At 40.6% G+C, this 24,500-nt stretch overlaps 1 protein-coding gene across 1 annotated transcript in view; it reads right to left on the bottom strand.

Moving 5' to 3' along the window:
• pcxb (pyruvate carboxylase b) overlaps window positions 1-24,500 on the bottom strand; it is a 345,950-nt gene that overhangs the window by 70,327 nt on the left and 251,123 nt on the right. Inside the window, exons 13-15 of the mRNA XM_050067843.1 lie at window positions 12,375-12,519; window positions 10,756-10,845; window positions 3,425-3,646 (exon numbers count right to left, since the gene is read on the bottom strand). Of these exons, the coding sequence (XP_049923800.1) occupies window positions 3,425-3,646; window positions 10,756-10,845; window positions 12,375-12,519 (457 nt within the window). The remainder of the gene's footprint in view (window positions 1-3,424; window positions 3,647-10,755; window positions 10,846-12,374; window positions 12,520-24,500) is intronic.

Raw genomic sequence — 24,500 nt, 5'->3', positions numbered from 1 at the left:
TAATTATGAGAAAGTACTTTTCTGTTTTCTCTGACGCATAATCGTATCATGCAGGAACTACTGACGCCTCAAGAGGATCCACGAGCATAATACATTTCTCTTGCATGATTCACTCAGTCTCTCTCCGTAACTTTTCTCGACTGAGAGAGACAATCTTATGCTCCTCAGCTCGTAATATCAGCCCATTACAGAATCATTATGTCAGGTCAGGAGGTGTTTAAACGTCTCCAACTCCTGTTTTACATTTGATTTCAATGATGTGCTCTTGCTGTCGTTGTATAAATGGGAGGGAGACGATCATATATTCACTTTCGCTGTCTTCTTTATGAAGACAGAACACTGTTTAAACTTCAAGAGCTTTCATTGACGGAAGATTTCAAAACTCAACTCCCACTGCAATTCAAACATTAAGCACTTTATGAGAGAGTTTAGGTGGAAGACACAAAGGAAGATGTATCTACGTTTCTGCTGTCGTTTAGTCAGAACTGGATTCAATTCAGCGTCTAGATTATTCTACAGTGTTTACTCAGTGTAGAGCTTTTTACGCAGCAAATTAAATGTGTTTACCACACTGTCAGCTCACTTTAGAATAATTAGAAGTTGCACTAAAAAAACAGTAAGATGAAGCCTTAGAAAGAAAGAGATAGTGTAATCTTACTATATATTGTTTAAAAGGACATGTTCACTGTTTTTGCCCAAATGCTGTTAAATTTATCTTTATAATCATTCATATTGGAGTATAATACAATCTTACCCAACTGCTTCTCTCAACAGTTCAATGGGCCAATGGTTTAGCCTTTCAAAAACCATGCTAAGTCTCAGTTTAGAAAACAGGAAGCTCCGAGTAAATTAATATCTCGAATGCTCAACCCCAAAAAGGTCGTAAATCATGCTTTCTGTACGGCTTTATTGACTGTTTTGTACAATTTCCTGTTTCTCACACAGATGAAGCCAAGAGGAATAGTCAGAGGAGCCTGATAGAAAGCTCAGTTTGTGCTCTTTCATCAGTAAAACATATAGACATGTCTGACTGTGCTGTGAGCTTCCCGTTGCCTAAAAGCAGATTTATGAAAGCCTAAACGATCGCCCCATTGGACTATGTATAAACCCAGTGAGACGCTGCAGGAGAGTGGTGGGATCCTCAGAAGTGAAGCTATCAGTGAGGTTGTGTTACTGCGTGATTATAAATGACGGTAAACAACATTTTAATATGGGTGTGGGCGTATTTTCTAAAGTCTTCAAATGTAAGATAATGAAATGTTAAAAAGGCATTTATGTCCCTTAATCAAAGCACTTTTCCCCTTTCAGAACTGGTTCACACAGTATAATGAGACAGCTTCCCTGGCACTTGTTCAACAATTTCCTCCAGAGTGAAGAACTGAGTTCACTGAGTTTTCACAGTCTCTCTTCAAAGATTTACTTTTAATGTAACTGCTCAAACACGGCTGAGCAGAATTCATCTTTCTCTGGTCAGTCTCGAAATAACATCATGATAGACTGGGAGATAGAAGCGTTTAAGCCACTTTCTATCTAAATATCTCCTTAATGTTTTACTTTTGGTATAACCTTTTTATCTGCTCAAACATGAGATGAGTAGACAGTTGCTTAATGTGAGATCTGCTCAAAGTGCTCTCCCACAGTAATGAAATATATTGTTTTCGCCTAACTGGTGCACCATGATTGGCCAACGGGAGGAATTTAATCTCAGAAAGGGTTTACAGCACCAGAGAGGTTTCACTGGAGAGCCTCTCTTCTTGTGGGTTTTTTTTCCCCTCACTTTGCTAAACCATCTGAAGATGAGCACACTCAGTGAAACAGAAACCCTTTTAATTCAGGCTTTTGTTGTTTGGTTCTTATGTTTGTTCTTGTGATCTACTCAAAGCACTCCAAGTAATATAGGCACAATCACTCTGAGTCGTTTACCATAATTGAGCATTAAATTAAATGTTTCAACCTCAAGAGGTTCACTGGGCATATCTCTTCCACAAATGTGTGTGTCCTAAGTATTCAAACAGGAAAACTAAATTTACTCTTTGAAACCAGTTCATAACAATTGCAGTTCACAGAGAAGCATTATCAAGAAGTGCTGATAATTGGTCTCGTCGCCGACTGTTCAAACACGAGGCACGTATTTTTTTTTCCACCGGCCAATTTCAAAGTAATTGCATATTATGCAGTGACACTATTGGACTGTTCATGCCTCAAGAAGTTTCAATAACGCATCATTTTCTCTATTCACTCAAGAGCAGGCGAAAGGTACAATCATTGTCTATTGAGGGAACTTGCTGAAGACTGACTTGTGGGAGAGGAGATGGAAGCATGAGATATGTTTTCAATGGCACATGATTTTCACAGCTCAGACAAGAAAAACAAAAAGGTACAATCACTGTCATCAGTGAAACATGGAACAGATCTACAGCAAGAGTGGGGAGAGAAAACGGAGGGTACAGGCATGGCTGTTGAGACACATTAAATGTGGGAGCACATAGACAAAGAGTTTAATTAACATGATAACCATCGGAGGAGGGAAACTGATGCCATTTTTGCATGACTGCTTGTATGAGATCACATATTATGGGTATTTCCTAAGTTATTATGAATTTTTCCAAGTGCCAACGAGTGGTGTTGCTTTAGTTTTTTAAAACCACTCTCTCGTCTGCAAGCTAAAAAATAAGGCTGGAAGCAGGGGGAAACTGTTTGCCTATGTCTGCCAACAAGCACCTTACTAATTTACATCTGTTTAAAGGAATACTTCACCCCCCAAATGACTATTTGTATATCAATTACTCATGTCGTGCTACACTGAATTTGTGAAGAAACTTTTGTTTTTCCTCTCACATGCCTCAGGTGAACACAGAATCCAAAAATGGAGAAAGTTCTTGATGAATTAGTTATAGGGGCCAGCTTTAAACAACAGCAAAATCATATCAAAACATCAATTTACAAACTCTCACGCAACTGGTGCAGTACAGTATAACCCAAGTGTCATTTATCCAGTTCTATGCTCAGTACTTCCCAAACACATGCATTTTTGCTAAAACCTACAATTTAAAACTGAACTGAGAAACTTATCTAAGCTCTCTTAAAAGCAGGTAAAATTACCATTTTGGCAATGGAGTCTGGCTTTTACTCTCCCCATCCGAGAGAGCTGTCTGTGTAGTAGTGAGCATCCAACTGGAGAAATGAAACTTGGATTGTACTGCACAAGTTGTGTGAGAGTTTGTAAACAGATGTTTTGATATAGTTTCTCTTTTGATAAACACAATCCAGTATTACTTTCAGTACGTTTTTGGATCCTTCATTTAAAGTTTTTTTTTTTTTTTTAAATAATTCTACATAAGTGATATACAAATTGTAATTTGAGGAATTAAGTATTCCTTCTCCTCCTTCCTATCTGTTTGTAAAACTAAAAATGGAAACCCACCTCCCCAGTTCTCCAGGCTGTAAAGGTTGTTGAAGTTGTGGCTGACGAATGGTGAGATCATCTTCAGGTCGTGGGTCCGAACCCTAGTTGCCAGGAGAGACTGGTGGGCATCCCTGAAGGTGGTATCCATCAGCAGCAGACCTTGGTGTGCACGGACAGCCTTAGCAAATCCCTCAGGACCGTCACGCAGCAACACGTCACGGAAACCTACTGGTGGGTCGGCTGTTAGTGAAAGAGGCAGAGAGAAAGATAGGGAATAAAGGAAAGTTAATGTGGAGAATGATACAGAGGGGTAATGAAAGGGAAATAGGTTTGTGGTTATAAACCGGTATGTGATATAGCAATTTGTGAGAAATCAATATCAGATGCTGAGGGAATACTTTAAAATGTTCCACCAAACTCTCCCCGATTGCAGATACATAGCCCATACATTCACTGAAAATTGATTGATATATTAATACAAAACAAAAATAGTGTAAATGTAGTTCCAATAAACCAGCCTTGTCCTAAAAAAAGGGAGCTTCCATATTTTTCGAAGAAGTGGACAAGATATTCGAGTAGCCCTTTATTTATCCAATTTAAGTGTACTGACTTCAGACACTGCTTAAGTGTCTGGCAAGATAAATGAGTAGCACCAATTTAACAAGACGCCAGCCGAGCAGGTAAACTGAAGTTATTTACACAGTGTTTCCTCTTAAGTTGTGCTGCTAACAAGTCCGGTCTTGTCATAACTTGTGCTAATGAGGTGGATGTGGCCTCCTCTCATTGCTGCTCCAATCGCCCTCAGCTCAAGTAGATCAACTAGAAAAAAAACACAGGAATTTAAAGCCCGGCAGTCAGCTTATTAGACACACCACCCACCGATTTGTAAAAATGGATTTCTCCTGCTGACAGTGACTCATATGTTCATGATTTGCTATATAAAGCAAGCAGCTACTGTTTAGTGAAACAAGAGATCCAAGTGACTGAGCTTGGTACCCGTATGGTTGCCATCTAAAGGCAAACCAGTTCCAGGATGGCTGCCATTGCACTTTCCATGCATCTCTAATTTCTCAGCCTTATCAGGCCTGTGACCCTGTTTTTAGGTCCCAAAATTATACCAGCAATCACAGAGCTGTCATGATGTCGTGAATTTGAACATAGCATAGGTTTATATTCTATTTTCAAAAGTGTGGAGGCAGCTCCTGATGGATTACATTGAAATCATATATTTTGCCCTTTTTAATCCATGTTCTTTGACAAATTCATATGTTTTTTTATATTTCTATGTAACACGTTAGTCTTAAAACTCTACATCAACCATATCTGCACATCCAGCAGACATGTCACCGATTTCAACAGCCAAGTGGTTTGTAGTGAAGGCCGTTGGTCAAGCCAAAATGACTGCAGAAAGCCTGTTTGCTTGCTTCGTCCTTGCTGAGACCTCCGTTTCCATCCTCACGGTGTGCCGATGTCGGATGGTGGGTCACGGCTGCTGCTCGCTGTATGAGCTTATGCCCCCCCCCCNCCCCCCCCCCCCCCCCCCCAGAACATATTGTCATTACATAATTGATTGGCGCTGGTGAATTACATTATTGTGACATTTTTATAGTGAATACACGAAGCCCATCTGATGCTCATTTTGTTTGTTTTCGCCATTTCATCAATACTACAAATGCAACTGCAGCATCTCACTCATTCATATTTTAAGGGGCTACAAATTACATTCAGCCACAGAATAACCCTGAAAAGCTGGAAAACACAAAAGAAGTACAGAGAGTTGTTGCATAGAGATGATGCACCTCATCTAGTTGCATTGGTGTGAACTGGCAGGTTTTTAGAATGTTGCAGAACGGCACATTGCAAGTAGTTGTCTGTTTCAACTCGTCTCGGTGCAAATCTTTGGTCTGAACTGGGCATAAGAGTCTACAGCCATGCTCGTGGCTCTATGAGGCTGTACTCTGAGTAAAATTCTACCATCAGGATGCTAACATGGTCACAGTGATGACATGCTAACAGCTGCTAATCAGTACTAAACATGAAAATGTCATAAGTTTTGCAGGTACTTGGTCATAAACCAGATAACTGCACAAATAACATTTGAGATCACCAAAGTTATTAAAGTTCATCCTGAGGGGCGCACAATTGTCTGCACCAAAATTCAGGGCAATCCATCCAATAACTGCAAAGACATTTCACTCAAAACCAAAACCTCTGACCTGCTGCTGGCACTAGATAAAATGTCAGGATAACCAAACTCAGTATGATTTATCCCCCGGAGACCAAGAATGTCACTGCATAATTTCACAGCAATCCATCCCATAGCTATTTCAGTCTGGACCCAAATGGTGGATCGATGATGCCATCCATGGAACCGTGCCACTGGCTCGGCTAAAAATAAGACAAGAGTAATGAAAGCTCGCAGATGAACTAGAAATGGGTAAACCACGTGGAGCAACATCCATTTAAGAAAGTTTCAAAAAACCTCATATAATCCGCTCCTCTGAGGAACCCAGGATAAAGACTGTTGTATATGTTGGCATTGGATGAGTGTTTTTGGTTAGCTTACAAGACTGTAATGTCACAAGTATCAAAATGTACTGTCACTGCTAAAAGCCTCTGCGAGGAGGAATAAAAACAATTGCTATGGAATCCCCAAGATAAATGCTGACATTTCCAGTTTAAAAAGCTTAATAGTCATCAAAACAAACAAGTTAAACATTCCGGAGAGAGACCTTGCCCTATGAGCACTACTATAAGCAACCCTTTATCCTAATCCTTCTCTCTCTCCTCATTGCTCTTTCCTCTCCATGCCTGGCAATTAAATACGAGCGCAACCAGAGGCATTCAAATATTGGAAGTGGAACTGGGATCTATTTTTGCTGCCGTGTGCACAATCATCAATCAATTAGATTAGTTAATGAGATGCTATCTGCATGCTTAGTTGTCCTCCAACCCTATGTCCCTCTCTCTCTTCTGCTCCATCTCACTTCCTTTCTGTGCAGCTGAATATTCGCTCTTGACCTTTTATTGTTGCACCTCATCTCTGAAAACAAATGATCTCTGCCATAATTGTCTCTACAGCCAGCATGAGCAAAATGAACTCCACAGTTAAACACACACACACACTGATGTGGATACATTAGTCTACACATGTGAACACACAAAATGGAAAACACACACACACACAGGCTAGATGAGCTCTGTAAAAATCACACTTCCGTAGCAAATAGATACAGAAGCTTTGAACTTATCTAGATGTGTGTGTAATACGGCGGACTGGGGAACACCCCATACACCTACACACACAGACAAGTGATTTATACTGGAAGTCCTCCCTTCATTTCTCATACTCTCACAGTCTCACAAACTCGCTTTCTATGTTTTTACCACAGTTTGACACATATGCCTCGACACAACAGGGAGGAAATAAGGACATCTGTGCTGGGACTACAGTGACTAAACAATAGCCTATGCATATGACACTCGCCTCAAGGAAGGAAGTGTGTGAGCGGATTTGTGTGTGTGTTTGTGTGTGTGCCGAATCATACACTGCCGAAACAAAAAGTAGTAAAGACATACAAGTCCCAAGCGGTTGCTGTGCTTGACAATTGACCCACTTACACAAACAAACACTTTCCTTTGCATCGAAAACGCCTCACTCCCACTGCCAAGCTCCTTTGCCCTCACTTCACTCCTTTTTCTCCCAGGCTGGTGTCATTTCATACCTCTTCCCTTGACTTTCTTCACCTGTCTAGACCTCTCTTCACACTCTTCTCCTCCAGCTCCATGACTTGAGCTAATATGACTAGACAGAGCGAGCTACAGTGCTCAGAGGTACTTCTTCATTTGCTATTTGTGTAGGAGACAATCTTAGAGTAATAACAGCTTGCCTTGTCGCTATCCTGAGCTGGCATCTGGCACCCGATAAGACTGCTGAATGTCTTGTATCTTTGTGTTCAGGAACCTTTTAATTGGCAGATCCTGGTGTGACATCTAATCAGTGCTTTATTTAAGCAAGGTGTGCTGGAGCAGCCAATCAATTACACCTGTACTACATGTTAAAAGCAAGTAGACATGTTGGTATGACTTGTGAGACAAATGTACAGCCTGTCTGCTAGAAAAGAATATAATTCTGAATTCACAAAAGATGTTATTTTCTCAAACTGCAACAAGACATCTACATCAAATTTGCATTTAGTTATAGTTTGCTTTTTACCATAACCACTAAAACACAGCCTGCTAAAAACTTTTGACTGGCAGTGCATGTTCAAGAACAGAATTTGTTTTCCTCTATACAGTTGTACGGGAGGTGTGAAGCAAACAAACCGTAAGAAATGTTTTAAGAACAAAGAAGAAAATAAAGGTTAACTTGCAGCACACACATCCAGAGTATCTTGAGGTTTCAGAAAGCCAAATTTAAGACTCTTTATGACTCCTTTTAAGCTACCTGGAAATGAGTTTTGGAGCTAAACAAAAGCAAAAAATAAATAAACACAGCCCTTTCTTTTTGAAGATGGCTAATGAAAGCATCAAAAACTAGAGGCAGGGAAGGAAATAAGGATAGAAACAGAAAATTATTAAGACATTAAGTCCATTTGTGCACAGATTTTGCATATTGTGCTACAACTACCCGTCTGCTTTAATCCTAAGAATGGAAATAGAGCGCACAACTGGGAGGAGGGAAGCAGTCTGTCATTTTTATTAGTCATTCTTCCTAAAGCTAGCTCGGAGGCATCTGGTGATTAACCTCTAGATGTCCTCCATTAAATAAATCCAGACAATAATTGGAACAAGGTGTACTTCCACACCATCGATGAAGCACCAGCAATCAGCCTTCAGAGGGAACGTTTTAGACTACAAATCCTAATTAGAAAATAATGGCCTTTCACTACTTAACAGGTTCTGTCAGGACACCCTCGGCCTGTCTTTGAGGAACACTTTTCCTCCCTTCCCTCCTCGGCATGGAGGGAACTCCTCAAGAATAGTTTTCTCTTGTAATTCCTCCTTCTCCTTATCGTTAGATGTGATGTTTTGAGATGTGACAATTTCATCCTGTTCTTTCCACTTCTCTTTTCTGTGGGTGGTTGCACAAAAATAGTCCTTCCTACTCCCTCTTTCCCCATATATCTTATACATCTCCCTGCCTACCATAATGTCCACATGACCATTTTCTCCACATATAGGGATTATACACTGCCCAAACCCTCTCTTCTCCTTTCATAACCCCTTTCTCCTTCCATGCCCCTGTCCCTCCCTCCACAGAGTGTGATAATACAGGCCTAATCCCTCTCTTCTCTCAATCCCTCCGTCGAATGAAAGAAAGGATATAAGCACATTACAAATCTCATTACTAGGCTTTAGGTATGCCTCTGTGTGTGCCTGTGCTGCATACAACTACTTCATCAGCTGCTTACAGTAGGTAAGTGGGGGAGTACGTACACAAAGGGTGTCTGCCTATAGAGTACCTGCTCAGTACATCACCAGAGCCAGCTTGCGCACAAGTGTGTGATTTTCAAGAGTAAAGGCATGTGTGTTTGCTGCAATAACGAGAGGCGGCCAATGATAGCTGTCAACACAAGATTTGCATAAGTAGACAAGTGGTGGGTAAGCACGGAGAAACGCGCTCGCTCACTCGCTTGCATGCAGATGTACACAAACACCGCAGATTATTCCGTCCTATTCTACTTCATTCCGTTCCACTGTGCATGGTTTTTAGATGTCAGATTTGATTAGTTATGCCTGATTATGATTCATATTATTCACATTATTTTGTTATAAATTTGTGTTTGCTGGGCACGCTGGGGTATGCGCTGAGGCAGAACAGGGTGCTGATAAACATGTCAGATTGATATAGCTGACTATTTTGTCGCTGTCAAAAGGAGCAGCTGCAGAAATTCATGCCAGTTTGCACCCCGAACAAAAAATAAACCTGGGAGCGCAGTGGGAAAGGACAAAAAAATGAATCACTGCAAAACGACCACAGAGACAGGCCGTGACATCAAGTGAAATAAGCCAATTTTTCTACACATTTTAATGCTTTAAAAAAACATATATACTTGTAAAACTGAGCACATCTAATCATTACTTTTAAATGAGTCATTTTATATTCCAGCCTTAGTTTAACCTTTGTGAGAGAGGGGGGGAAAACTCCACAGAGTTTCCTGGCTCAACAAGCTGACAGAGCCCAACTTGGCTGTTGGCCCTTCCTGCAAGACTCCATGGGTGCTGGTGCAGAGCAGGGTGAGAAGCATAGAACTTCTGCCTTCACAAACAATGAACTGCATCCTCTCACCGCTGTACTCACAGCTCAGCAGAGCACTCTGGGCCAAAACCCTTTCGCTCCCTGAGTGCTAAACTGAGCCATTTAGGAAGGCCTTTCCGCCTACAGCTATCGGACTGTTCGACAGCCCATTTGTCATTCGGTGGGTGCTTTTATCCAAAGTGCCCTACGGAGCCACAAGTGTTTACATTTTTAGTATGGGTGCCCCAGGGGAAATGAAACACCTAACCCTTGCAATGGCAATGCCTTGCTAAATTAGTCTAAATGTAATAAATGCAATAAGGATCATGCACTGTGACATTATTATGGTAACACTGTCTGCCTTGCGGCTGTATGCCCCCACAAACTCATCGAGTTGCAGTTAGAGTTCATATCCATGTCTGTGAAAACATGGATGCTTCACACACATCGCCCCCCGGCAGCACAGATGACCAACACAGTTTCAAGGTGGGCACCCAAGATAAGTGTCATCATTCAGTGTCTGGGCAAATGTCTCCCCTTCTGTTCCTGAGATATGAGTAAGTGTTTTTGCAGAACATTGTGATGCCACAGTGAAACTAACCTTTGACCTTAAGAAGAAAAAAAAAACATCACTTCATTATTTTATTCTATTAGACATTTGTGTGAAATTCTGTAATAATTCGCTCATGAATTCTTGAATAAGAAACAAGTTTTGTAAGGTCAGATTGACTTTAACCCTTCATTCTGTGTCCAAGTGGACGTTTGTGCCAAATTTGAAGAAATTCCCCCAAAGCCTTCTTGAGATATTGCGTTCACAAGACGGACAACCCAAAAACATAATGCCTCTAGCCACGGCTATCACCAGCTCAGAGGCATATAAATAGTTTTAATATCGTATTAAATCATCAGTCGCTGGTCTTGTTGACACAGGGTTTTAAATCATTGCACTGCTGAAGTTCCATTGCACAAACTGCTTGTGTAAAATCCTATTTTGGTCAGTGAATGAAGAAGGTGACTTAGCAGTTGTAACTGGATTAGCATAATGATGTATAGTACCATGTGAATTACTGTATGCGTTGTGATTTACTATTACATTTGCTTGACATACCCATGGAGACAGTAGGGATGACGGGGTCTATGGAGGAAGGCTTAGCCTTGACTGGGATAGGTGTGGTTGGTCCGTTTACCATCACATGACCTGGAGAGGAGTGTAAAAATAGAGAATACCAGTCAGATGCAGTCCTGTAACATATCAAGATTACAGTAAAGACAATAAGGAAAGGATAAAAAAAAAAATCAATGAGGGTTATAAAACAGCAGCCCTGAGGCTAGTAAGGATTATGGTCACATGTTTATATAGAGCAGGGTTTTCCTCCTTTGTGTCCTACATTTGTGAGTTAGAGATATTCAGTACATCTACCAGCACACCAATCAATCACACCAATCCTCAAGACGAACTGAGGGAAGTGAATTAATACTGTAACACAATATCTCATTCTTTCAGTTTTCTTGTATATATAGTGTTGAACTTCCCCTGCCTTCCCCTGAAGCTCAGAAGGCTGAGATGACCCATGATATATCCTGGTTATATTGTACATCCACAGTTGTTTTAATTATACCATTCCTATCTATACGTAGGTCGGTCTTCACCTCTTTGATAAAATATTCCCGTAAGAGTCTAAAGAAACCTTCATTTTCCAGACCATATTTCACCGTTAAGTCTTAAAAACTAATACTTTTCCCATCTTTGTGTTGGGCATACACACCATAGAGCAGTGACTCCTTTCTTTTTCTGTCCATTGTTTAAACCTCAGGTTACACACCACTGGTTTGAAGTTTGAGTCATATGCAAAACAGCTCAGCACTTTCACCCTCTCTGGTTTTTATCTTCTCCCTACACTCTACAAAAATATTAATGCAACACTTTCGTAATCGCACCAATTGTTCACGAGTTTAAATAAAGGATGTAGTACATTTTTCCATGTAGACAAAAGGCTTACTTCTCAGGAATTTTGTGCACAAATTTGGTAAAATCAGTGTTAGCGAGCATTTCTCCTTTGTCATGATTATCGTTGTGAGGACGGTTGGACGTACTGCCATATTCATGGAAATGACTGGAAGACATTTCTGCAATCAGTGAGCCTCAAAACTTGTGACATCTGTGGCATGGTGTTGTGTGATCAAACTACTCATTTCAGGGTGGCCTTTTTTTGGGACCAGCCCAAGAGATAAGTCTTGTGTGTGCGCAGAAAAAGTCAGGCCTCATACTTGAGAATTGGAAGCAAAAAGTGTTGCGCTTATGATTTTGTTCAGTGTATTATTTCCCAGATTTCCAGGGTAAATGGATCCATTATAAGTTTAACTTGGCCCTGTTAGCCCTCTCTTTCATTTTCCCACTCAAGCCAGAATGTCATAATCCTGTACTGACAAATCAGTTTTTGTGCATTAGAGGTCTGGTCACTGAAATTAGCATGGTCAGCACATCTCTTATATACAGTGTGTTACTTCCTGGTTAAAAGCTCACTGAAAGACTGTAGAAGCCGCAGCAACAATCTCAAAATGATAGCAGAGAGGAGGTTGCAGAGCTATTAACCTTATAATCACTGCTGTCTGTATATAGGCCGAGTTTTTTACTAAATGTCACAGTTTGAAATAACAACAGACTGAACTCAGAAACACAGCTGTAAAGTCACAGTATTAGAGTGTGTAAGCTGTGTATACACTGACCAAGGTAGTGCAGTAGTTTCTGGGCTCTGTTCTGAGTGGGTTTGAGGTTGAAGAGTTCCTGGTTCTCGTCGATGAACTGGGTGTCCACGGTGGAGTGGAGGAACTGGTGGTTGTTAAAGACATTCTGGAGGAACGGGATGTTGGTCTAGAGACGGAGAGAGAGGAATAAACAGAGGAGGAGGCTTTGTTAATGGGAATGTTACACAAAGGCTTTGTAAAATCACCTCATGCACAAACACACAAAAACAAAATACAAACATGTATAGAGAGACAAGACAGCAGTCGCTCAGCTCAAGTCCTATTCAGCAAGTCAATCACTCGATAGAAAAGAGAGCAGTTCTTTTGAAGACAACACCTCGCTTTAGCACTCGGTGTTGAACAGGCATTTATGATAGTGCCCACAAATTTTACCAACACATAAAAAGTAGCATCACAAAAAAAAAAGAAAAAAATCAAATAACAGAGTACGCTAAACACCGCACAATCTCGGCTTTAATAGACAAACAAACACACGAAGGGCAGAGGGAGAAAGTCAACTGTTGAAAGTAATTACATTCCATTTCTATTTTGTTGTTGTTTGTTTGCCTCAAAAGTATTATCACGCCAATTAAGCTCTCTAAATTAACAAAGGGAGGGAGAGTGAATGAGAGAGAAGAGAGAGAAAAGAGATGTAATTGTTGGAGTTAATTTCATTACTAGATTTGCTGCTCTTTTTTCCACTCTTGTAAACCCATCTTAACAATGTGGACTGCTTTGAATTGTTGTAAGAGGCGGAGGAAGTGAAAAGGAGGGTAAAAAGAGGAGGGAGATTGACAGAAAAAAAGGAAGGGGGGGAGAGAGATTAGTAGAAAGAAAAGCAGAAATGTTAGTTGGAGGGATTCAGTGAAAGGAGGATATGGTAATATGGTCTCGGAGCGGCTTTGGATGTATTTATCGCTGTTTAATGTCCCCAAGGGAAGGTAGGGAGTGAAGCAATGTAAACTGAGTGAAAAGATTATTTCTCAAAGTTTGCTAAAAGTGTCTTTGCATATGACCCAAAATGTCGGCGTCTTAAGTGGCATTTAAAGAAGTAAACCCCTGCCACTCATGACCTCGCATCCAAGTATCCTTCTTATTTATAAATGCACATAAACACAAAACCAGAGCTCAGAACCAAGAGAGGAGCCGAGTCCCCCAAGGACATCCTGGGTGCTGGATACAAAGCAGCTCCCTCTAAGCGTTGCAATTCAACATCCGCCTCACTATCTAAATATATACATATATAGTCCATATATAGGTCTGTCACACACATGCATGGGCGTAAGCATACAGACTGCATTAAATGCACACACAAAACGTAACCCACAGATGGACGGGATTTACAACCACAATTTGGGTGTTTAGCCGACAGTGAAACCCAGAGTGACTTGAAATAATTGCTGCAGCACAATCACTCAGGAATCCCATAATTGCGAAGAGGGAGTTGAGCAATAAACAAAGCACACTAACACATACCTTATTACCAGCTCTGAGAGGGAGGGAGATGTTACGGAGAGATCAATGTGCTCAATGTGGGTGAATAAAGAGCATGTTGGTCATACCAATAGGGATGTATGCAGTGAGAATTGTAACATCTTTATTAGGATAGATAGGTTAGAAATACAGAGAAAGAACAGAGAGATGGCAGCAGTATATATATATATATATATATAAAAATCTATTTCCAGAGAGAGATTGTAATAGAAGGAGAGACATCCTCTGTTTTGCAAATGTATAGAGCCAATAAAGCAGCATTTATATTGAGAAATTGAGAGACAAAACTGTAGGTCTTTTTTTCAGGCTTTCACACTCCCAGCGAGCAGAGCGGGTTTCATTTTCTGAGGTACAGGCGAACACACACAAAATGACACTGTATCCTCAGCCTCCTGCTACAGGGAGGACAAAGAGAGGAGACCTGTGGGACTGGCATAGCTGTGCTGCACTACCAGGCCTTGGGCTGTGGACCAAAACAGAGACGGGATTCCTGCCCAATGCTATAACTGCAATATGACTTCAGAAACCTGTGGACATCTTATTTATGTCCATTTTTAGTATCTGCCGACATAACTACAATATATGCTGCTGCCTCGCATGCCCTTGAGAAATATAAGCAATCATATGAAATATGGATATTGTCATATTATACATTTCTATATATATTTAAAATCAAAAGCTTTTACTGGCAAAGCTGGTTAGGTTTAGTTTAGCAGTAAGAGCACGAGCTCCATCCAAAGGTCATAAAATCTGCCTACCAGCACCTCTAAGATTATTAATTAACACATGATATATTGTTTGTTTAATCCAGACAAAAGTGCTGATAGGGGAATGTTCCATTTCTCCACTTTCAGACTTTGTGCTAAGCTAATCTAACAAGCTACTGGCAGTGACTTTTATATTCATCGTATAGACATGAGAGAGGGAGCAACCTTCTTCTTTAACGTTTGGCAAGAAAGGCAATACGCACATCTCTCCAAATATTGAACTTTTTCTTTTCATTTGTAACTTTATGCTGTAAGGAGATTCTGTTTAGGATCTACCACTTGAGATTTTCATCAGTGAAAATATTCATCATTTGCAAATATCCTCTCTACTCACACTGCCACAAGGACATGGTCAAAGGTTGACGAGTTGCTCAAAAAATACTACAAAAAAAATGTAAAAATGAAAGGGGAAGAAGCTCTACTTTATATTTGTTATCACTCTCTTAAGAGGAGAGGTTTTTTTTTAATTGGGCCTTTTGATGTTTTACCTATGCAAGTTTGGAATTTTCCCTCTTTTTTCTATGTTTGATGTCATCTTCATCTATAATTTATACGTGTAAACAAACTTAAAAAGTGAGCATAAGGGAGAAAAGCAATCAAAAGGTTTCAATTAAATAATAAATGTGGAGAGGCTGAGACAGGGAATAAGATAAATAACGCAAACAGCCGCTATTAATGAAAGACTCAAAAATAATGGAGAGGGAAGACAGACACCATTAATACATGGAGGTTTGTCCTTTTCCTCTCTGCTGTACCAGATCAATGTGTTCATTATCAGGCTGCTCTGGAAGCCTGTGGCTACCGCGCACACTAATACACATACACGCACACACAGTCTCTTCATTCTTTCTCCATGTTTCCACTAATGATGTGAAACACACACTCTGAGAAGGCCCACACACAATGGTCTTTCTCTTTCCACTGCTCAGCATCTCTTAAGCATTTTTCACTCTGCCTTCATCCGCCATCCGTGATATCACACACACACAAATACTCGACAGAGGCCCTTCCCTGATTTAGATGCCCTGTAACAACCGCTTGGCTACAGCTCTCGGAGCTATGCGCACAGCATGCAAAACACACACTTTTTTGCAAGAGATGATTGTAGCGTCTGCTCCCAAATGCTTTTCAGATGGTGAACACAAGCACACACACATACACACACCTTGGAGTATTGTATTAGTTTTAGTGGGAAAGTAAACACGTCTAAATGTGAATTAATGCTCGCACGGGCTCTCGTTCACACACCCCACGCTCTCTATGATTGCGAACAATTTAACTCACACACAGAAGGCTCCGTATCAGAAGTCACTGCCTCATTCTGGTGCAAATGAAATGTTTTTGTACTTTTTTTATCCAGCAAAAAAAAATGACATTGGGTTCTGACTATCTCAACTTTTATTCTCACAGTTCTCCGTTTATCACCAGAAAGTCTGTTTTATTGCTACTCTGCTCACAGCCGGTCATTATCGCTTGTTGCAATCAGCCTTACTGGTGATTGCCAAAGCAACATAGTGGGGTAAGTATTGACGTCCTGGGCTGCTGGCTTGACTGCAAACACAAGTTGGCTCAGCACAACACCACCCTTTAACACTCTGACTCTGGGTGCAGGGCATCTGGCTTGTTGGCTCAAAGTTTTTAAGTTTGTTTGAAATCTAAGTTTGACATTAAGAAAAAGCAATGTGCCGTAATGCTAACATTATATTATGCAAATGTTTGCTTCAGGAGGAGTGCCAAAGTTGTCATCCAATATCCAAATGTCTTTAATATAGACTGAATTTATACCTGACAATAAAATGCAGTCTGGATATCTTGGAGGGAAAAAACACATCACCTGCTATTTTATGTATTCTCGTTGTCTACAATCTGTCTGCACTGGGACTGAGTGTCATTTTTCATTATGCAAATCAGACGAGTAGGTGGGGTGGACAACAACAAAAACTAAAAACAACCAGGTGTCACTGTCCAGACTGCTCCTAACTTTTTCTGTGTATATCCAGTTTTACAACTCTAAATTAGCAGGGAATGGAAAACAGAGTCATGTTTGGAGCTACTCAGCATGTGGATATTGTTCCATGTGGGCACAAGCTCTCTAACTAATGTGAAGATTGTGTTAACACCTGGCTGAAAATCAATCAGAACATGTAGGTGGTTCAACAGATCAGATAATGCTCTAACATATAATATATTAACATTTATACCGCCAATATTTTCACCAATCTAGATACACATACACATACTCTATTTTTGCCTTTGCATTGAGAATGCTAATACAAACCCCAGTTATTTCATATTCAAGCCTGAAGTCATGTCTGGCCCCTCACTGACACTAATCTAGACTCCAACACTCTCTATTGTGCTACCCCCTTTGCTCCTATGTGCTCAAAACTACTGTGAGAACAACAACCTAAGGTCAAGGAAGAAAAAAGACCTACATCATTTCAGATGTACCATCTGCCCACACACCCTAAATTTCATATAATGCTTTTTTTCACGACAGCAAACTGGTCTAAGAAACATCTGGGCTGACTCTTGAGGCAAAAGTAAAAACCGTGGTGAAGGTCAAAGTCAAACACTACGCTGCATAACGTCAAAGCCAAGTCACGTATGTTACTTTCATCAATATAACACATGGGCTCTCCTCGTCATGAAACACCAACAATTTGGGAATCATGTGTTACCTCACAGGAAATGTATTCCTGTCTCAGATGTGCAGAGTTTAAAATATAATATTTTTTTTTATGGGGACACCACTATGACATTTAAACAATCTATCACATCACGTTGGTCACTGCAGCCACACGTCTACCTGTATTGTAATTAAAAAATGCAGAGCTCCAGGCGACATTTGGCCAGACTCATTAAAAAGAAGATCATGCCCACAGTTGTTGCCCTGGTTACCCTGTTTTTTGGATAATAATGCTGGTGGGAACGTACAGTGAAGAGAGATAATTTGAGTGATTTATTTATTTATTTTTTAATGGCACTGTGCTGATTTAAATGTATCCTTCACTGGCACACCTATTGATTTGATTTGAATAATTGTATAACTGTAAGAAGCTGGTTGCACTAAAGTTAAACAGCGGATCTGATGCGCATAATGCTTGGCTTGGCTTCAGATGTAGCCCATGCTGTTGCTAACGGCACTTCCTAAAGAAATATTATACATTTTTTTGAAAAACAAAGAAGCAGACAGATGGGTCTATAGTCTGTGTTTGAAGGATATATCCAGGATGTCAACCTGACTCAGCAGCAACAACAGGTTAAAAAGACAGAGATGGTTAGAAGCTAAAGCCGAACTATAGGCTACAGATCACAGTGTAAAAGTGAACCACCACATCACTGCTGATCGCCACAGAAGACAATGAATAGAAACGGAAACATTGACGATATTCAACCAGTAGTCTGTTTTTGATTTTGGTAGAAATGTATATCTCCTTCCAACCTCTCCAGGCAACAAGTATCTTTACTAAACATGCCGCAGGGACAAGATTCAGATTGAAATGAACAAAACCGGTAAGAAGATGTCTATGGAGCACGGCGATGTTACTGTTGGACCTTTGGTGGAGCTAGCCTATGCTATACTATGGTTGGCTAGTCTGTGTTAGAGGGGCGGGACTTAGTAAAGGGTCAACTGCGCCCTCGTTTTGTAACCTCTTTGCATTCAGTTACATGTTGATGAAGCAAACACATAAAGGTTAAAACACATAAAAAATAAAAGGCCAGAGTCCTAACAAAGACCTGTCATTGAAGCTATGAAGTGACAAACCATAGAGAAGTCCTGAAGAGTTTAATTTAGGACCGTGCACTTGCACATAGCTGTGAATGGTATCAGTTTTGTCTAACTGAAACAGGAAACTCAGGGTGTCACTTTGCACTTCCTCCACTGGCTCCCTGCTGGCTCACATTAGGTTTTATATCCTGATTCTTGCCTATAAAGCCAGAAACATGCTTGGTGAAATCCTGTGTTGGCAGGGTGCCTCTGATCTACAGCTCACCTGGATCCCTCCCTCACCCAAAGGTCCCTTGTAAACAAGGCTTTTCTGTTCTTGCTCCTGGTAGAGATCAACGGATTTAAACATCTTCAAATGCAGACCCACCTCTTGAAAAAGCATCTGGATTGACAACACTTCACTCTAAATATGTCTTCTTATCTCAGCATTTCCAAGTGATCAACTTGAAAAGTGTTTTCCTTTACTCACTCACTCACTCACTCACTCACTCACTCACTCACTCACTCACTCACACACTCACACACTCACACACTCACACACTCACACACTCACACACTCACACACTCACACACACACACACACACACTACACTTTATATTGCCTTTAGAAAAACAGACTGTTTTGTCAGTTTATTTTTGCTCAGTTTTTAGAGACAAATGTAGAGTTGCTTTATACTAAACAGGATACAGAATTATCACGGATGCAAATTTTGAGTTTGGATTTTCAAACAGTTGCTTTGCATTACACACACATGCACGACACAAACACCTGATCTCCGTCTTCCCCCCCAAACACAAACACTGCGCCTCTCTGTCACACACGGCCTCCACGCTCCCTCAGTGATTAGGAGTTGAATAGGGGAGCTGTCAGGTCATTCGTCTTTCCTTTCCTCTCCTCCTCTGTCTCCCCTATCCCCATCCGTCACGCCTTAACCACTGGCCCGGACACATAAACAAGATCAACACACACACACATACACAAAAACACACACACATACACACACACCCCGAGGAGTGAACGTACACTCACATAGACATGTGGGGGTGGGGGGGCTCTCACACTTATATCAGCTACAAATTTACTCAAGCAGACAAGGCATGCCCAAAATAAACACACACACACACACACACACACACACACACACACACACACACACACACACGCCCCTCTGTCTCTTACAGCAGCCCAAAGGCAGCAGCAAGCAAACACACACAAACTCAAGCAAATATTTATAATGGAAGACTCTCGGGAACCTAAGGCTTGGAAAACAACACACATGGACAAACAAGCACACAGTGACACACATGTGGATGAAAGAAAAAAACAATCTGGACACACACATGCACACACACAAAGTGACTCAGTGTCATGCCGCTGAAATGTTTTGGTCACAGTTTGCCGTTAATGACTTTGCCACAGTCCACTGATTGGTTTATTAGAAGGTCAGCAGGCCAGTTACTGTATGAATGTGTCTACTCTCGTCTTTGCATCATTATTTGCGTGCAACTGCATCTGTTTATGTGTCCAGAGGAAGAGTGAGCAGGTCAAGGCGTCAGCAAATCATGATTACAGCCTGTGCTGATGTGGATAACAACTGTGACCACAACTCACCTCTGTGTGTTTTTTCCAATTTCCTCTGCTTCTTTAACTGCAAGGTCATGCTTTAATTATCTGCTCAGTTTTCTGCCCTCTAATTTCCGTTTTTATTTCTTACCTCTTTTCTGCTTGCTCAAAGTAACCAATGACTATTCACCATGACAACCATCTTCATCCAATTCCAGGGGCCCTTAAACCCATGAAATAACTGAGAAATGTTTTTAATTCCAAAAGGAAAAGCAGCCATTGTCTGGATACTTCTCATCTCGCCTCTCTCACACGCACCCCTCGCCCCTGTCTTACAACCAGACCCCATTACCAAGATAACAGATTCGTGCATGACTATTTCATGGCTGCGCCTAAAAATCTGGAATCAGTGTTTGACATTTGCCAAGGGGCTTTTTCCTCAGTGAAATAAAAAGGCTGATTGGTGATCTTTCCGGTAATAACTCCTATCACTGCTCCCAGCAGAAGAATGTTCACCTTGGAGTTCATCGGGGAAGCTGTGGCCAGAACTATTTCCAGTGTAAATACGGTAATAGGGTTTAAAGAAATCTGCTAAAAATACGAATAAATTAATTAGCAAAGGCTGTCTCTGTATGCATCTGTGGTCCTGAGGTTTCATGACACACGGTCTGTGTTAATCCTGCCATGTTTATTTCTGAGACACTTGATAAAACTGTGGGGAAGGGAAAAGTAATATTTACGCTTTGAGATATGTCAGACACAGACTTTGAAACTCAGTAATGGGAGGACATTCTTCATGTGTTTCAGCTGCATCTCTGGGTTGAATAAGACGCTGTCCATGGTACTGAACTTGCCAGACATCCTAGACAAAGCGTGACACTGGGGAAATAACAGCAGCAGCTTTTGCACTGTTGTCAAAATGTCTCTGGCATAACTGCAGTGTGCAATAGAAGAACTCCATTTTAAAGATCTAAAGCATGAACAGTAAATATTTTTGGAGTCAGTTGCTCCCATTGAGCAAAGGCTCTTCTTTAAACTCACCAATTTGCCCCGATGTTCAACACCTTAGAGAAAACACATTTACTGTGAAAGCACTTGTCAATTTGTCAGCAGTCTAAAAAGCAAATGCTTTGCAGCAACAAAATATGCTATGTTATAACTGACAGTTTTTCCTCAAGTGCTCTGAAATATAACCATGGCTCGAGCCACGTATGTCGATTACAGGGATTCACACTTTTCTGTAGGGACTGCTTAAAGTAATCCTGGGAAATGTAGGAAAATGCAAGCGGAAGAGGTGATGAGGCAAGGTAAGTGAAAGTGGATACAACAAATGAAAATGTCTTGACACTGATGCTAAATAACCCACTGAATGCTCTTCCTGTCACAAAATGACTTTGTGTAAGTATTCTTGAAACAACGTCTTTACCACCGAGGGAAATGCTCTCACCAGGAATCATAACTAATATGTGATGTGTCATCCTTTAATAGTGTGACTCAGACTCATCTGCTACCAACAACTGTGGTGCTGAACTAGCTAAAAGTAAGGCCTTCTCAGAGTCTTTCAGGGACCCTGAGACGCAGCCTTATTAAAACAGATAGCTACTTAGTGGTATTTTGGGAATCCTTAAGCGGTAGGCCTGTGACGCATTAAACGACTCGTGATGTACTCCAAACCCACAGAGTGTGTTGGCTCTGACTCTGTTAGCAGGTGGTTGGTCTTCTGTGTTAATTATACTTGAACTTGTGAATGATCGTCTCACTCTTACAACGTTGCAAAATCAGGGAAAGAAATTCAACCAGAATTTATGTTTTTCGTATGACAGTCACATGCTATCAAACACAACACTTTTCCTATTTTTTTTTTTTAAATCTTATTTCTACAATGCAGCAACATATACTCCATCTTTAAGCTGATATTTCTGAGAATCAACAACTACCTCCAAAAAACATAAACCACTGAACCAGGGCTCCTCTAGAGAGTTTTGAGATAACATAAAGCAGCAGGAGAGCTTCAACCTTTTAGAGCCTGAGGAGAACATTGGGAATTCATAGTTTCACTCTGGGATCCCAGCTCAATAAACCCTGTTACTACTGCTATCACATAGACATGCACCAGAAGTAGAACCAGAGCCTATTTGGTCCAAAAAAACACAATATAAACTGATAGTCTACAACAAAAACAGAAGATCTGCTGTACAGATTATCTTTTTAAGAGGGAAAAGAGCACTTGTCAGGCTACAAACTACTGGCAGTGTGATAAATTTAATTTGGATATACATGCTGAATCATTTTAGTGCACTATTTCAGTCAGCAGATGAGCTTCAGGGGGTGGGTTTTGATGATAGCAAGTTCTAATGGCACTTCTTTTGGTTGACTGTTACTCATGTCAATGGAAACTTGTTGACCTGCCAAAAGTGAGATATAATTTTTGTTTCAGGCTTGATGTGTGGTTTAATATCGTCTCTACCGCCAGCACAGCAGCAGGTTTCATCGATGTGCTATGAATGCTAACTCCCCGACGAGAGTCACTGGTGTATTTATAATGAACAAACTCACAGCATGCTGGGTTAGATTCAAGTTTTTGAAAATGTTTTTTAACTCTGGGATTCATAGTCTTGTTGTGAGACCTCACAGTGTGTAGAGACCCAGGGTTGGATGATGTTTAAATGTAACTCATTACTAATAACCTGCAATAGAAATTCTGTTATTTCTGTCATGATCACTTGATAATATTAAAGCAAAATGTGTAACTATAATTATATCAATTTAACTTCTGCTCTGGGTACATTTTAAAAGCAGTGGTAATTCTTAATTTACACGCAATCAGCTCTAATTAACAATCACCTAAAATCATGATCCACTGCTGTTACACAAAACTCTCAGATGCAATGAACATTTCAGAATAAAACCCTTATTTCACTTCAGGTACATAATCTACATACTTTACCCTCCATTATCAGACTGTTTACATTTGACATCTAATTACATTTTCCTGGAATTGTCCAAAAATGCCTGTGACTCATTTTGGATCCGGAGTCAAAGTTTAAAGAGATCAAGAGCTGTGGTATTTTTGTAAAGAGCAACATGCAGCAGCCGTCTGGTTTTATGTATGAGGCCACTGTGTATGTGGTTAAAATGGTCTGAGGAGCAGTGAAATAAAAAACTGAAATCAATTGAGGTGCAAAAAAAGAAACAGTGGGCCAAAAGTATATAAACCCTAAAGGTGCAGCACACGACAAATGTGAAGCATTACAGAGTAGAAAGAGGCTGGGGAAAATAAACAGCACAAAAATGAAGCAAAACAAAAGGTAACCACAGCACTACAGCCAAATTCTCAAGGTGTGACTTTCAATTTCAAATCCTTTAGAATTACTACAGCTGCACACTGAGCAACCCTTTGCCAGGCTAATTAGCGAGTACTGCCTGCACACTCAAAAATCCAACACATTTTTGTGTCAGGTTTGGGCTGCAAATGTTACAAAATGTTCTCAAAGTGTCAACACTGTCAGTAACAAATGCTTTCCCTCACAGAGCAGATAGGGGTGATCATAATGAGGCAAGAAACACAAAGACCATGGACCTTATTTATAAACTCTGCGGAGAATCAACATTAATGTTTGCGTAGGAACAAATAAGGAAATGTACATATACCAAAAAGCCTTCTGATTTATAAAACCTTTAGCCAGTGCGTAATGTCCTTTTATAAATCCCAAATCAACTTGGAATTGTCCACACGTGGGTCCACACACCTCATATCCTCCCTTCTACGTGCCCACACCCTGCTGATGCATATTAATCATGGCAACAACTGAATGTCAATGCAGTATTTATACGTTTACATCAATCAGACTGATTGCTCCACATCTTGCCAAAATGACTGCAACAATTGGTTGTATCACCTAAAGATGGAAATTTAACAGGTGAACACAGTTTATTTATTTCAGTTATGGTGAACTTGGCTTGCATTATGATTAGAACTCATAATGAGGATATATTTATTTTACTTTATTCACAGACTCTGCTAATTTACACAATCCATATGTGCAGGTGGTGAAGGTGTTCTGGATGAGCTGACTGGAGAAGGCAGAGTGTGTGTGGCAGCCATCGGGGTGTCTCCAGGGCGCTGAGTGTGCCGACAGCACACTTGTGGTCACTGCAGTGATTTTACAGACAAAAACTATGTGAAAACTAAAACTGTACTTGGTGATTTGTGCACAGAATTAGAGATTATAGTGAAAACTACTGATGCTCTGTTATGCAATTCGATTATGGATTTCTACAAATGATAATGATCATTTCATCAGTTAGTTAATGTAGTTAAGGTGAAAGGACTCAGCATATTCCATGCTTAATAATGGGGAAGGGAAAGCCTGAGTTTCCTGAATCCTGCCACATCCTGGCACCGTCCACCATTTCAACCACTGACCCCGAGTCTCAGTGGCAAAGTCCAGCCATTTCCTCTGCACTTCAGGGGTAGGGAATGTGATGTAAGATAGCACTGATGAAATATTGAGTGGAATTTGATTTGAGATGGCTTATCTTCTACAATT

Source organism: Epinephelus moara, chromosome 17 (assembly GCF_006386435.1).
Source record: "Epinephelus moara isolate mb chromosome 17, YSFRI_EMoa_1.0, whole genome shotgun sequence".
Classification (NCBI taxonomy): Eukaryota; Metazoa; Chordata; class Actinopteri; order Perciformes; family Serranidae; genus Epinephelus; species Epinephelus moara.
The sequence above is the reverse complement of the archived record's forward strand: the minus strand, read 5'-3'. Positions and strand labels throughout refer to the sequence as shown.